The sequence below is a fragment of the Pan troglodytes genome, chromosome 8 (assembly GCF_028858775.2).
Source record: "Pan troglodytes isolate AG18354 chromosome 8, NHGRI_mPanTro3-v2.0_pri, whole genome shotgun sequence".
In the NCBI taxonomy this organism is placed as follows: domain Eukaryota; kingdom Metazoa; phylum Chordata; class Mammalia; order Primates; family Hominidae; genus Pan; species Pan troglodytes.
Genome location: NC_072406.2, coordinates 61,479,905 through 61,493,533, shown reverse-complemented (window position 1 = coordinate 61,493,533; position 13,629 = coordinate 61,479,905). Strand labels below are relative to the sequence as shown.

Below are 13,629 nucleotides of genomic sequence, written 5' to 3'. Positions count from 1 at the left end.
ACTCAGAGGCTCCCATGGCACAAAAACAGTGACCGAGCTGGACTATTGGCTGGAGGGGCATTTCCTATTCCTGCTCCAAGGCAGAGGCTACTGCAAGGGCTGGACTGCAGGGCAGACCGGCTTTGCCCACATTCCTCTCTGAGACTTACTAGCATGGGTCGTTAGGCAAGAAACCGCACCTTACCGCACTTTGTTCCCACACTCTGTGGGGAGGATTATAGGAGAGAACACTGGGTATAATACCCCAGCATGTACAATGGGTCTAATCACAGCCAGCTTCTGGTGGAATCCAGGATGACAGGGGCTTCCTTCAGCCCTGTCTTCAGAGAGGCTGAGAGGAACTGAACAGCCTCCTGGCTGTGACGGTGATTTCCTTCCCCATCAGTCACGTGGGTCTTGTCCTGTCCCCAGAGCCTTGGGTCACATGGCTCATTGTGCCTGCTCTGCCAGCAGCCAGGAGCCAGGAGCCAAGAGCAGAGTGCCAGCATGAACTTGGGGGTCAGCATGCTGAGGATCCTCTTCCTCCTGGGTAAGTGGGGACTGTGGGGGTCTCTGGCCCGGGGGAGCCTCAGTGGGCAGGAAACTGGGGGAGCCTTAGCCCACTGGGGCTTGATCCCTAAAACATAACTCTGTCCCTTTACACAGATGATGTTTCTCACTTTGATCTGGTAGTGAGCAATGATCTTGTTTGTCTCATTCCAGCTGCAACTTACAAATGCTTCTGAGCTAAAGGAGAATAGGAAGGGTCATGGCAGAAGGAGCTTCGGGCTTGGGATCTAGAAACATCTGGGTGTAAACTGTGGCTCCATTGCTGATAAACTAGAGTAAGCATCTGAAACTCCCTAACTTTCTGAACCAATGAGATGGGAGATAATCATGTTTACTTTTTGGGATTTCGAGAGAGTTAAGTTAAATTTAATTAAGTCAAATCAAAATACTGACATAGAATGAGAACATTTAGCCATGTAGATACTGGTATACATTTAATGTTGAATCAGAATTCTCATGCAGTGAAGCAGACTCTTTGCTACTCAGAGGTATCTTTGTTTTTAAAAATTATCTTTAATGCATTCCTTGAAAGAAGGAAGAAAGGAGAGAGGCAAAGACTAAAACAAAGTAGGGCCAAATGGAGGGAGAGAAATATAAAGTCAGAGAAGTAGACAGAGAGGGAGAAACTCAAAGAGAGAGAGAGAGAGACAGACAGAGACATAGAGAGATGGTTAGAAATATGCATAGATGGAGACAGAGATGGAGAGAGACACATGCCTTTACGAAGTCCCCTCTGATATCAACTGTTGTTTCCTAAAAAGGCAGCATACGTCCCTCATATATACAAAGACGTTCCTTCCCAGAACTTGCACTGGGCCAAGACTCAATGGGAAGCAGTCTGTCGCCAGATTAAATCTTGTGTCTCCAGACCAATAGGTTGTATCCTGAATGCGGGCAAAGTTAGTGCTGTGGGCAGGTTTCCATCTAAAGTCTGCACTAAGCAGGGGAGAGCAAAGACTTTGGCCTTGGGAGTCAGCATGTTAGACAGCCAGCCAGCCACATCATCCATCAGTTTACACATGGAAACGGGCCGTTGGCAGTGACTATGAAGGGATGTCAGGCACCAGCAAGCAGCAATTAAGGGTGTGCATGGTGGTTAGATGCAGTGTGCCTGCCCAGAGATGTGGTGGAGGGTAAGAGAAGTTGTAACCCTTATTTCTGCTTTTGACTTATCTGGATAAACAAACTAGTCTGTCTGGTACAAAAAAAGGAAGTTAAATTTAAGAAATCCAATGAAAAATGTGCAAATTATATAAACAGGCAATTCACTGAAGAATCACAGACAATAAAACTTTAAAATGTCCAGTCTCACAAATAATAAAAGATCTAACACCACCTCGCATTTTTTAGTGTGTCGATGTGCTGGGTGCTCTGCCGAAGATGTTACATGAGCTCATTTGGTCCCCACAGCAACTCTGTGCAATAGGTGCCACAATCACCTGCATGTTCTAGATAAGGTTTTAATCACTGGGCCAAGGCATCACAGCTCGTTTCTGCTTTCATATACTATTGATAGAGGTACACAGTGGTTAGGAGTGGGTATCCAGTACGAGACTCCCTAAATGTTCATCCCTGTTCTGTTGTTTACCAGCCTGGAAAACTTGGACAAAGAATTAATCCTCTCTGTGCCCAGTTTTCTCATCTGTAAGTTGGGGACACCTCACAGGACTATTGGGAAAATGAAATCTGTTACCACATTTAAAGCACTTAGCATGGGATGTGATACGTGTTGAGCACTCACTATTGGATATGAGGGGACTCATCTATTCACTCTCTCCAGAGGGCAATTTGGCAAAATCTGGGTGTCAATGTAAGCAAAATGTAAGATGTTCATAACCCTTCACCCAGAAATTCCACCTCCAGGAATATAACCTGATGAAATAATAGGGTAAAAGCCTCCCAAAATATTTCACAGGGTATTATTCAACACTGCCAAAACCACGGTGGAAACCAGAAACAAGTGACTATCAGTAGGAATTTGACTAGGTTAATTATGCTTTAGTATTTCCAACAATATCCAATATATTTAGTTGAAAGACATGCCTTTCTATGAGCTGACACGGATGAAACAGAAGTGATGAAGTGATAGTTACAGGTTAGAGTTCCGTAGTAATATTTTGCATGTGTTTAGTCTCCTTCTTGTTCCTCTTCTTCTTCTTCTTCCTCTTCTTCTTCTTTTTCTTCTTCTTCTTCCTCCTCCTCCTCCTCTTCCTCCTCCTCCTCTTCCTCCTCCTCCTTCTTCTTCTTGAGATGGAATTTTGCTCTTGTTGCCCAGGCTGGAGTGCAATGGCGCGATCTCGGCTCACCGCAACCTCCACCTCCTGGGTTCAAGCAATTCACCTGCCTCAGCCTCCCGAGTAGCTGGGATTACAGGCACGTGCCCCCGCACCTGGCTAATTTTGTATTTTTAGTAGAGATGCGGCTTCTCCATGTTGGCCAAGCTGGTCTTGAACTCCTGACCTCAGGTGTTCCGCCCACCTCGGCCTCCAAAAGTGCTGGGATTACAGGCGTGAGCCACCGTGCCCAGCTATCCTTTATCTTCTTAGGAAAAAGAATTATACAGCATCTTAGTTTCTCTGTATTGGCATTTTTCATAATGATTGTATATGTTGTTAATTCCAGTAAGTAAATGTTTGTGAACAAAAAGCGAACATGACAGCCTGTTGAAAGCAAATGAAGGAAACGTTGGGCTTCCCCTTTATTGACTGGAGAAAGGGGCCTAGAGCACTATTTAGTGCAATCTACTGGCAGATGGGGGTCTGTGAGGGTGGGTGACTAGGCCAGTCACCCAGGGTGTATGAGAACTGTACCTCAGGGGACTTGGGGGGCATGGGGGCACTCTCTGTCCAGTCCCTCTGTGGCATCCAGGATCCCAAGTATGACTGGGGGACCCTGGGATGAGAAGCCAGGCCAGTCTTTCCCACACACAGAGTAGGTAGAAAGTTTTTAAAGAAACAGTATTTGAATATTCTTTAAATATTTTCAAACACTGAGATTAACGGAACAGACATTTATGGAGCCAACACTCTGAATTACCAAATGTTAAATTTTTTTCTAGATATATATTTAAAGGTAGGTAGCTAAATCAATGTATCCATCAGAGAAACAGAACATAAGAGGTGGAGTTTGGCTCTCTTCCTCCTCTTGTTTTCCTCCCTCCCCAGAGGGAGAGGCACCCCAGGGTTGGCTGTGCTTCCTTCCTGGGTTACTTTGCAGCTGTTAAAAACTGCAGGAATCCGCCATAGCATACTGAACACGTTGCATTATCTACCCATTCTGATAATATGGGTCAAATGCATTCATCCCAACTACTCTACAAGTTTCCGCAGAAACACTGCCATTTATCTGATTATTTATCCATTCCCATACTGTCAGAATTTAGGTTGTCTCTAACTTGCAGCCTGATGGCTGATGCTTCGATGAGCCCTCTCACCCCACCTCCTGGAACCCACCTGCAGCTGTTTTTCTAGCTGACACCCCTGGCAGGGGAAATGTCGTGTCAATTCTCCTTTTGTTGGATATTGCCAAATTGCTCTCCACCAGGGGGTTGTGGCCATATCTGTTCCTTACATACTCAGTAATACTTGATACTGCCCAACTTCTCAATTCTTGACAATTAGAGAGGTATAACATTTTATCTCAAAGTTTTTATTTTAGTTTGTGTCTTCCTAATTACTATTAAGAATAACTACTTTCTCTACATTATCAGACAGCCCATTCTCCTTTTCTGTAGATTTCTGATTTTATATGCCTTTCTCCCAAGTTGTATTTGATTATTGGTCTTTTATGTAGTATTCTGGATATTAATTATTTGTATATTTCATGTGTTGCAAATATCTGATCTCAGTATGTTGCTTATCTTTTATCTTTGTGGCATCTTTTGTTGTGAGAAGTCTTTCAGCGTGATGTAATCACATTTATTGGTCTTTTCCTTTTTGTGTGCTTGGTTTTTCTGTGTTAAGAAGCATTTTAAAAAGTTATTTTTACTTTAAAGTGGTTGAATTTTTTATGATTAGGTCTTTAATTTATTTGGAATTTATTTTTATTTATGGCCTAAAGAAAGGATCTAATTTTAATGTTTTCTGTATGGGACATCAGTTGTTGCAATATCACCTGTGTAATGATCTTTCCTTTCTTTGCTTTGCAATGATTCTATATTGCAAACATATTCTATGTCTATTCTGTACCCATTTAATATGTCTGAACCATTAATGGGCTTCATCTTCTGTGCCACTTTTTGCATCTGTCTCTCTTTGAATCATGCCACAATGTTTTATTTGCTATAGCTGACTAATCTTGATAGCTTGCAGGTGAAATATCTACTGCTTGTCACTGTTGTTGCTAGAATCGTTTTGGCCCTTAATTCACTTCCTCTTACATGTAACACTCTTTCCTGGAAAGTGTGATAAAATTTCACTTCCTGAGAGCCGACCGTGGGCCAGGGCTGCTCTCAGCACTCCCACGTGGACCCTGTTCATTTCTCAGCCCCAAGGCAGATACTTTTATTTTAGTCATGCCCATTTTTCCAGACAAGGAAACTGAGGCACAGAGAGATTAAAGTAGCAGGTGAGTGGCCCAGTTGGGATTCAAACTGAGGCATTTTGATGCCCCAAAGCTGAATTTTTAGCTCTAATGACAAACTGCTTCTTAGTCGGGAATAGAAAGGACATTGAAAAAACTGAAGTGACTTTTTAACTTTTTAAAAAATTTTTTTATTTCAAAATAATTCAAACTTTCAAGAAAAGTATAAGAATAAAAATAGTACAAAGAACACTCATATGACTGCCTATTTTAAATAATTTATCATATTTGCTTGATAATATATTGCCTCTTTCTCTTTCTCTCTCTACACACACACACACACACACACACACACACATACACACACAATTTGTTTCCTGAAACAATTGAGGTAAATTTTGTATACCATGGGGTTTCTTTTAACCCTTAAATACATCAGTGTTTATTTCTTAAGAATATATATACCACAGTACAATCATCAACTTTAGGAAATTTAATGTTGACAAAATACTTTTATATAATCTATTTATCATATTCTAATATTTTCAAAGGATCCAATAAAGTCCTCTATAGCCTTGGTTTTGCATCCAGGCCAGGACCCAATCTACGACAGGTATGGGGGGGGGTGACCGACTGTGTCACATTAGCATTCCTTAATCTGGTACAGCCCCTGGGCCTTTGTTTGTCTTTCATGATAAAGATATTTTTGAAGCGCACAGCTTTCAAACCCCACCTTTTTCCCCCACAGAACATTCTTCATCTTGGGGTTTGCCTGATAGCCCCTGGTGATTTGATTCAGGATATCCATTCCCTTCCAGAAGACTGCATGGCCAACACTGTCCTTCTCAGCTGTCTACACTTAGAGGCACGGGATGCCTGAGGAAGGCTGATGTATTTTTGCCATCCTGATAAAAAAAACCTTAAAACTAGGTTTTGGATTATGGTTGTCACAATTCTAAATAAATTTCTACTTAAATATCAACCAATCAGTATTTTTAAATTTTGCTAAAATATTGATCTAAGACTAGCTATTGAAAATATCTGGTGAAATTTCTAGGCATTTTATTAGAGGTCTGCATCTTCCTTTTAAAAAAGCTGTCATATAAAATATTCCTGTGGACTCTAATTCCATCCAAAATGTCAGCCATCTATCTCAGTTTTAATTCTGTTGGCAAGCATCTGCTGAAATCTATGTATTATTATAATCATGATAATAAGAGAGATACAATATCACTTTAATTACATTCCAGGGCCTAAAACATTCTTCACTGAAGGAGCCAGAGTTATTGAAGAGAGCAGAGTCTTTTTTTTTCTCCCTTAATTTATAATGAAAAGATGGCAGAGGCCTGGGTAAAGAGAATTAAATTCGTTTTTATCTTACAAGTCAAAGTCATCACTTTATTCCTTGGGTCTGAGTCCCTGAGATCTTTGTAAAAATTTTTCCTGACAGCTGTTCCCCTGTTCCAAGTTCCTGCCAAGACAATAGTTCAGAATCACGTGGTGTGTGAATGTTAGTAAGGAAGAATCCTTGGTACATTTGTTTTATTTTGCTGCATAACAAATCTCTACAAACGTAACAAAAAACGAATACACCAGGGTCTCTTGCAAGTCAGCAGAAGGTCAAGGAAGAGGCTGAAACCTCAGGTAGGCAAGAGATATTTCCTGATAGGGCAAGAGTTCCCCTAATGACTTCTGCCCATTTTTCTAAATGAATTGCTTGCTTTTTTCTTTTACTGTTGAATTTTAAGAGTTCTTTATATACTCTAGATATGAGTCCTTTGTCAAATATGTGGAGTGCAAATATTTTCTTAGTCTATAGTTTGTCTTTTCATTCTCTTAACAGGGTCTTTTACAGAACAAAAATGTTTAATTTTAATTGCCTAACTTATTAATCTTTTTTTTCGTGGACTGTGCTTTTGATAGCATGTCTGAGAAGTTTGCACCAAACTCTAAGATCTCAAGATTTCCCCCTAAAATTTACATAGTTTTATGTTTTATATTGAAATCTATGATCAATTTTGAGCTCTTTTTTGTATAAAGTATGAATTTAATCAAGGTAATTTTTTAACCTTGGATATCTAATTGGTCCAGCACTGTTGGTTGAAAAAATGATCCTTCCTCTATTGAATATATTTTGCCCCTTTGTCAAAAATCAGTTGGTCATACTTGGGTGGGGCTAATTTGGGGTTCTCTTTTCTTTTCCACTGATGTGTCTGTCCTTCTGCCAATCCCATACAGTCTTGATTTCTGTAAATATATTAAGTCTCAAGGGAGTAGAGTGATTCCTTCTACTTTATTCTTCCTTTTCAAAAAAGATTTTTCGCATTTCTCTTTCCTTTATCTTTCCATGTAAATTTTAAAATAATCTTTTGTACATCTACAAGAACAGTCTTGCTGGGCTTTTGATGGGAATTACATTAAACCTATAGATCAATCTGGGGCGATTTGACATCTTTATCATGTTGTGTTTTTCCATGAACTTGGTATGTGTCTCCATTTATTAAGATCCTTCTGGATTTTTTTCTTCAAGGTTGTGCTATTAGACTTACACCTGCATAATTTATGAGTGATCGTAAGTTGTGTTGTATTTAAAGTATTTCTTTCTGTGTATAATTGTGAGCATATGGAGACATCATTGATTTGCATATGTTAATCTTATTGTATTCCACCACCACATACTCTAAAGAGAGTTATTTTTCAGATCTCTCGAGATTTTCTATGTTGACTGTCATGTTCTCTGCAAATAGGGTTAGTCTTATTTTTTCCTTCCTGAATAGTATGCCTTTATTTCCTCTCATCTTACTAGGCTGACAAGAACGTTAGTACTAGGTTGAACAAGTGTGGTGACGGCAGATATTCTTGCTTTGTTCCTGATCTTAGTAGAAAAGTATTTTGTTTCTCACCATGAAGTTTGGTTTTAGCTGTAGGTGCTTTTGCAGATATTCTTTGTGAAGTTGAGGAAGTTTTCACAATTGTTCATGGAAGCAGTTTTATGGCTACCTTGACACCTCTGTCAGATGACTCTAACTCTGTGTCATCGAGGTGATGGCATCTGTTGATTTTTTTTTTCATTCAAATAGAGATTGTCCTGGTTCTTGCTATGACAAATAATTTTCCACTGAAACCTGAACATTTTGGATTTGATGTTATGAAACTCTGAATCTTATTGACATCTTCAGTTTTAACAGGCCTCCTCAGATACCATTCTGTCGAGAGAAAAGGGGCATTTCCTCATAATTGCTAGGGGGGTGGAGCTTGACATCCTCTCTGGCCGCCACTGACACCTGGTGGGAGAAGGACTCTGTGTTACTGTGGGGTGGGGTGCAGGCTAGGTTCTAGGACATAGCTCTAGAACCTGCTCAGTAATTAGCACTTGTTTGAGTCAATTATTGCCAGAAGTGGAACGTCAGCCTCGGGCTTGGGTGGGCTTCCCCTTTAGCCCTTGCAGATAGCACCCTGCTGGGAGTACCCAGGCTCATCACTGCTCTTCATGTGTCCCTTGCTGACACTGTGGGGTGGGGGTAGCCTCGTGGTGGCTGGGCAGTGGAGGACGTCCTGACTCTTTCCTAGCAGGAAGGGTGAGAGGCACCTTGTCACTGCCAGGAGCAGGTGGAAGAGCAGGATCCCACAGGGTCTCCACTGACACCCCTGGGGGCGGGGACTTTTTTATTCATTGGGCATGAAGCCCTCTCTTCCCCATGTGACCCTCTGACACCACCCTCTTTGGGGAGTGGGGGCTCCTTATACCTGAGCAGTGAGAGTGGAAGCCCAGGTCTCCACTCGGCCTCTGTTGATGAGGGTGGGGCTTGGGGTGAGGGCACAGTTTTTTCTGTGCTGTTTGACCGTTGTGGAGTGGTTATCACCTAAAAGTCTTGTCTTCCTAGGCTGAACCTTTCCCAGTCTTTGGCTTATGGGAGCTGGCTTTTCTTGGGGCTTCTGTGTCTGTGCCCATTGGCATTACAGGGTTGCCAGCTTCTCCGGTTCCCATCTGGGACATCTGAGGCAAAAAGAAAACCCAGAAATTCACTGCCCTGTTATTCCTGAGTTCTGAAGGTGCCTAGCCAGTCTGCCTTCTTCTCTCCATTTTTGGGGGTCTTTTTATATTTGTTTTTTAATATAATATTTAGGGATTTTAGCTATGCTTAGTGAGAGGAATAGGGAAAAGTAAACCTATTTCATCTTTCCAGAAAAGTAAGTTTGAAAAGAGTTCTGGAGGATGGGTGATTCAGAGTAATGCTCTTTGGGGAGGGACCCTGGGCTGGCAAACCTCCCTCAGACACACAGTCCTGATTCTAGAAGCCCCTGAAGGGAGTCTTCCCCATGGGGTGAAAGAAGGAGTGGGGATGTAGGCAGAATGACTGCTGGGGAGTCTCTGATCCTCAATCCCTGATGAGGGTCACAGCTGGGTGGCTATAAAGCCGAGCCCCACCGACCAACACACACTCAGCAGACCTTTTCACTAGCTCCCAAATTAAACCATCTCCACTTCCTCTTTAAAGTCACTATAAGCATTGTTGTCACATCTAGACCCTCATTTATCCACCACAATTGCTTGAACTGCTCCCTTTATTAAATTTGATTCCATGAAATAACTGGATAATGGTTCTTAGTGAGATGGACTGGGCTCACTCTCCCCTGCTTGTCTGAGTGAAGCAGATGGTCAGTTGGGGAACTCCTGCCTGGACCCCAGCTGCAGCCAAGCCCTGTTCACACCTTTGCAAACTCTTTGGCCATGTTATCGAGAAGTCACTCTTCAGGGCAAGAGGTGAAGGACCTGGAGCTGGACCCACAGGCTGTCTCAGAGGACTGGGACACACAGACACCCAGAGCTTTCTCTTTGATTAAGCAAATATCGATTTTCACCAAGGTCTACTGGCACATGAAAATAAGTAAGTCAGGCTCCAACCTGAGGAGCTGACAGTCTACAGGGGACAATTGCAATGCAGTGTGTTAAATACTGAGACGAAGGACTCACAGAAGAAAAAGGAGAAGCTCTTGAACCAAACTAGAGTATCCAGGAAGGCTTCCTGGAGGAGGAGTCTTATTGAATGCTAATTGCGTACATCTCTGCCTAGGTGAAATCCTTCAGCAGCTTCCTATTGCTGCCAGCAAGTACTAAAGTGTTTACTGTGTCACTGGCCTCCTAGCCCTGTCACGAGCCATGCCCTGTTATTCCTGCTCCCTGGTCTCAGGGAACATCCATCAGGTTACTGTCCAGCCTCCTCACATGTCATCTGTTTTGCATGGGATGATGCTGTTCCCCTCCAGGGCCATAGAGATACTCCCACTCCCCTCTGTACTGTCACCACCGTCAGGGGAGAGATCTGGTCTTGCTGGGCCATTGCTCTAGAACCTGCTCAGTGATTAGCACTTGTTTGAGTCAATTATTGCCTGAAGTGGAACATCAGCCTCGGGAGCCAGTCTGCAAGAATGGGACAGGTGGCGTGGCATCCTAAGAAGAGAGGACAGCCTCTGCTGAGGCCCCGGGCAAGGGCAGCATGGACTAAGGGGTTGTGCAAGAGGGGAGAATGAGAGGTGACATGGGCCAGCAAAAGAGGAGGGCTTGATGAGCCCTGGGAGGACATTGGGCCTTATTCTGTAGGATTTTAAACAGCCTTACAGGAAGAGTGCCTGGCTGCAGTGCCCCAGATGGGTTGGAGGCAGGGAGACTTACTAGGAGAAGGCAAATGGATAGTCCAGGAGAGGGGAGGCTGGCTGGATTTGTCCCAGGCAACACCAGCAGGGTCATGTTGGCTTCTGAGGCCCCAGGGCACTCATCTCTCACAGCTACTTCCCTGAGGCAAGCAGTGTGTGGCCTGAGCTCAAGGTGTGTGGCTGAGTAAACTGGTGTCCATCCCAGCTCCTGGCCAGCCCATGCTTAGCCCCACCGGCATACAGTGTTGGACAGGCAAGGCCAGGGCTGTGTGGCAAGGAGGGCTGAGCAGACCCAGGCAGGGCTCCCTGAGCTAACCCTAGAGTCCTAAAGAAAAGAGACCCTCCCAAACCGCAGATGAGCCCTGATTGTTGAGTCACATGTGACACATTAAGATACTTTGGTCAGTTTGTAATGACTGTTCACCCTCCATGCTGCTGTGAGACTCTTCCTCGGAGCCAGTGACTCAGGCTCAGGCATGGAGCCTGAAGAGGTCACGTCACTTCCTGGGGCTTTCCCATGAAAAGAGGCCACTGTCCCCAAGAGAGGCCCTTGTCCTGACACTGGCTCTAGGACCCCACATACACACACAAATGCAAATGCAAAGACTTTTCTTCTTTTTTATCTTGTCAGGAAATGTTTTGAAAGTTCAGGAACCGGGTCAGCACTCAGGCAAACAGAGAGGGAGGTTTGTGTGCAATGGCTTAGTGCAGCTGAAAGTGAGGACCCGAATCGGGGAAACCACAGCCTGTGGCTGCCCTGGGAACTAGAGAGGGAGGGAGGAAATGCTTTTATTTCAATTTCCAAAAGACCAGATTCCCAGATAACTGCACCTGCTCCCTCCACCTGGTGGTTTCCTCTGGGGACTGAGCATTGCCCAGAACTCTAGGAGAAAAGCCAGGGCTTGGGTAAGGGAACTCGCTGGTGAGTCTGATGGCTCAGGCGCCATCCTTGGTCCTGGAGGGTCTGTGGTTCAAGGTGGCCCAGGCCAGGCCTGGCTTCCTTCTGCTCTACCCATCTGACCCTGCCTCCCCTGGGGGCAGGCAGCAGGGCTGCACCTCCCCCTCTGGAAGGGGCCCCTGAAGAGTGGACTGCAGGGCCATGGGGTCAGGGGGACTTCGGCTGGACCATGCGTGGGGCTTGATCTATAACTTAAATATTTAGACATGTGGCATGCTGTAGGCTCTGCAAATGTCAGGAATTGTCTTAAAAAGCTAACTAGAGTGGAGATGCCTAGCACGGATGCTGGTGCCTCGCAGGGTTTACGAATGATCTGTCCTGGTAAGTGGAGGCTGATGGGTTTACTAAGGGGCTCTGGTGCAGGCTGTGTGCTGCCGTTTCCTCTGCAGCATCATGACCCCTTTCCCATGGTCCAGGACAGCTGTCATCCCACAGCCCTGCTCCCTGGATGCGCATTCCCCTCGGTCAGGTCCCTCAGGACTCCAGAGCAATGCTTCCCAGAGGCTGAAGAGCACAGTATGAATATTGCATGAATAATAATAACCCCACCACTTAGCGGTTATGCAACGCTTTCCTCTTCCACAATACTTTACCATCATTAATTAGTTATTCTGCACGGCTTCCAGCCGCCCCTGCTCTCTCTGAAAGGCATGCCCTGAGAGTTGCTCCTGCAAACAGGCCTGTCCTGGTCTGAAGCACCAACATCAAGTGGCCAGGCCCCTCTTCACTGGGATTGTACAGGCTATGGGAGGCCTTGGTTTGGCCACTTCTCGAAACAGCAGAGGCTTGTGCCCTTGCTGGGGAGCGCCACCTCTTTTCTGACCTGAGCACCTTCCCAGAGTGCCTCCCGGTGTGCTTGGCTCCCTATTTCACTCATGGCCCCTAGGAAAGTGGCAGACACCCATCTCAGGTGGTGGCGTGTTTGCTTGTGGAAGGGCAGCTGCTGCCTGCACCTCACTCTGTGCACACACTCTTTCCGGGGACTTGTCCAGCCATGCTCTGTGTGCAATGGGGCCACTGAGCTGGGAGCCATGTTGTGTCTGGTCCAAGGCCACAGGCTGAGCAATGGGTGGCAGAATGGGGACTCAGATCTCTTGGTTTCAAATACCCTTCCCTCCCACCCACCATGGGAGTCATGGTGAGGTTTCAGATCCCCACAGAGAGGCTCAAAGGTGGGGCAAGTCCTTTCCCCAGTGAGTAGGGTCGGCTGGGTGTCCGGCTGTGGGGCCTCTGATCTGGCTCTCCCTGGATATCACTGTCCACCCAATCACGACAGCCTCAGGCTCCTCCTTGTTCCAGAACCCCCGTCTTCCTCAAGGCTTCAGCAGCCCCTTCCCAGGTGTGGCTCAGTGCTCACATGTGTCACCACCCCTGGTCAGAATGGACCTGGGACTCCAGGTGGGGGGGGGCCCTGCCCCCTTGGAGGAGCTCCTAGCCCTGGTTCAGGCCCAGGCCAGCTCTCCGCCTCCACCCCTCCATTAGCCTGAAAAGGTATTGATCAGTTTGGCTTCTGTGAGCTGAGTGTTTTAATCCCACTGTGTGAATCTTTAAGAATTAATTAGCAAAGAGTGCTCAAGAAAAACAAAGTGGGCACCAGTTTTGATACCTCCTGGTCACCCGCCGTTATTGTTTCCCTCTTAATTATGATGCTATTTCTGGAAGCTAGAGGCAAGCTCCCTGGTGCATCTCAGCCTGGGGTGGCCTCTGCATGGCCCTCCGTGGCCTCCTGCTTCTAGTTCCTGCCCAGGGTGGCGTGCGGCGAGGAGAAAAGGCACAGAGGCATTGTAGCAGGCAAGATATGAGTGGCCAAGCACTCCCACCTCTGGGAGCAGGGTGGCCATAGGACTCTCCCCTCTGCTTTTCTGAAAACCTTATCTGTCCACAGTGCCGGCCACATCTTATGCCAGTATCCCCAGCTGCTCTGACCCTGCTCAGCTTCCTTCTTT

The 13,629-nt window shown here is 45.3% G+C and overlaps 1 protein-coding gene across 12 annotated transcripts in view; it reads left to right on the top strand.

The window, feature by feature from the left end:
• Window positions 1-402: 402 nt before the first annotated feature.
• The window catches only part of TMEM273 (transmembrane protein 273), a 33,730-nt gene continuing 20,503 nt past the window's right edge, over window positions 403-13,629 (top strand). For all 12 annotated transcript variants that reach the window (XR_010146874.1, XR_010146873.1, XR_010146875.1 and 9 more), the window contains exon 1: window positions 403-529. Coding sequence is in view for 9 of the 12 variants with exons in the window: in XM_063781769.1 (XP_063637839.1) it covers window positions 487-529 (43 nt within the window). In the remaining 3 variants the exon portion in view is untranslated. The remainder of the gene's footprint in view (window positions 530-13,629) is intronic.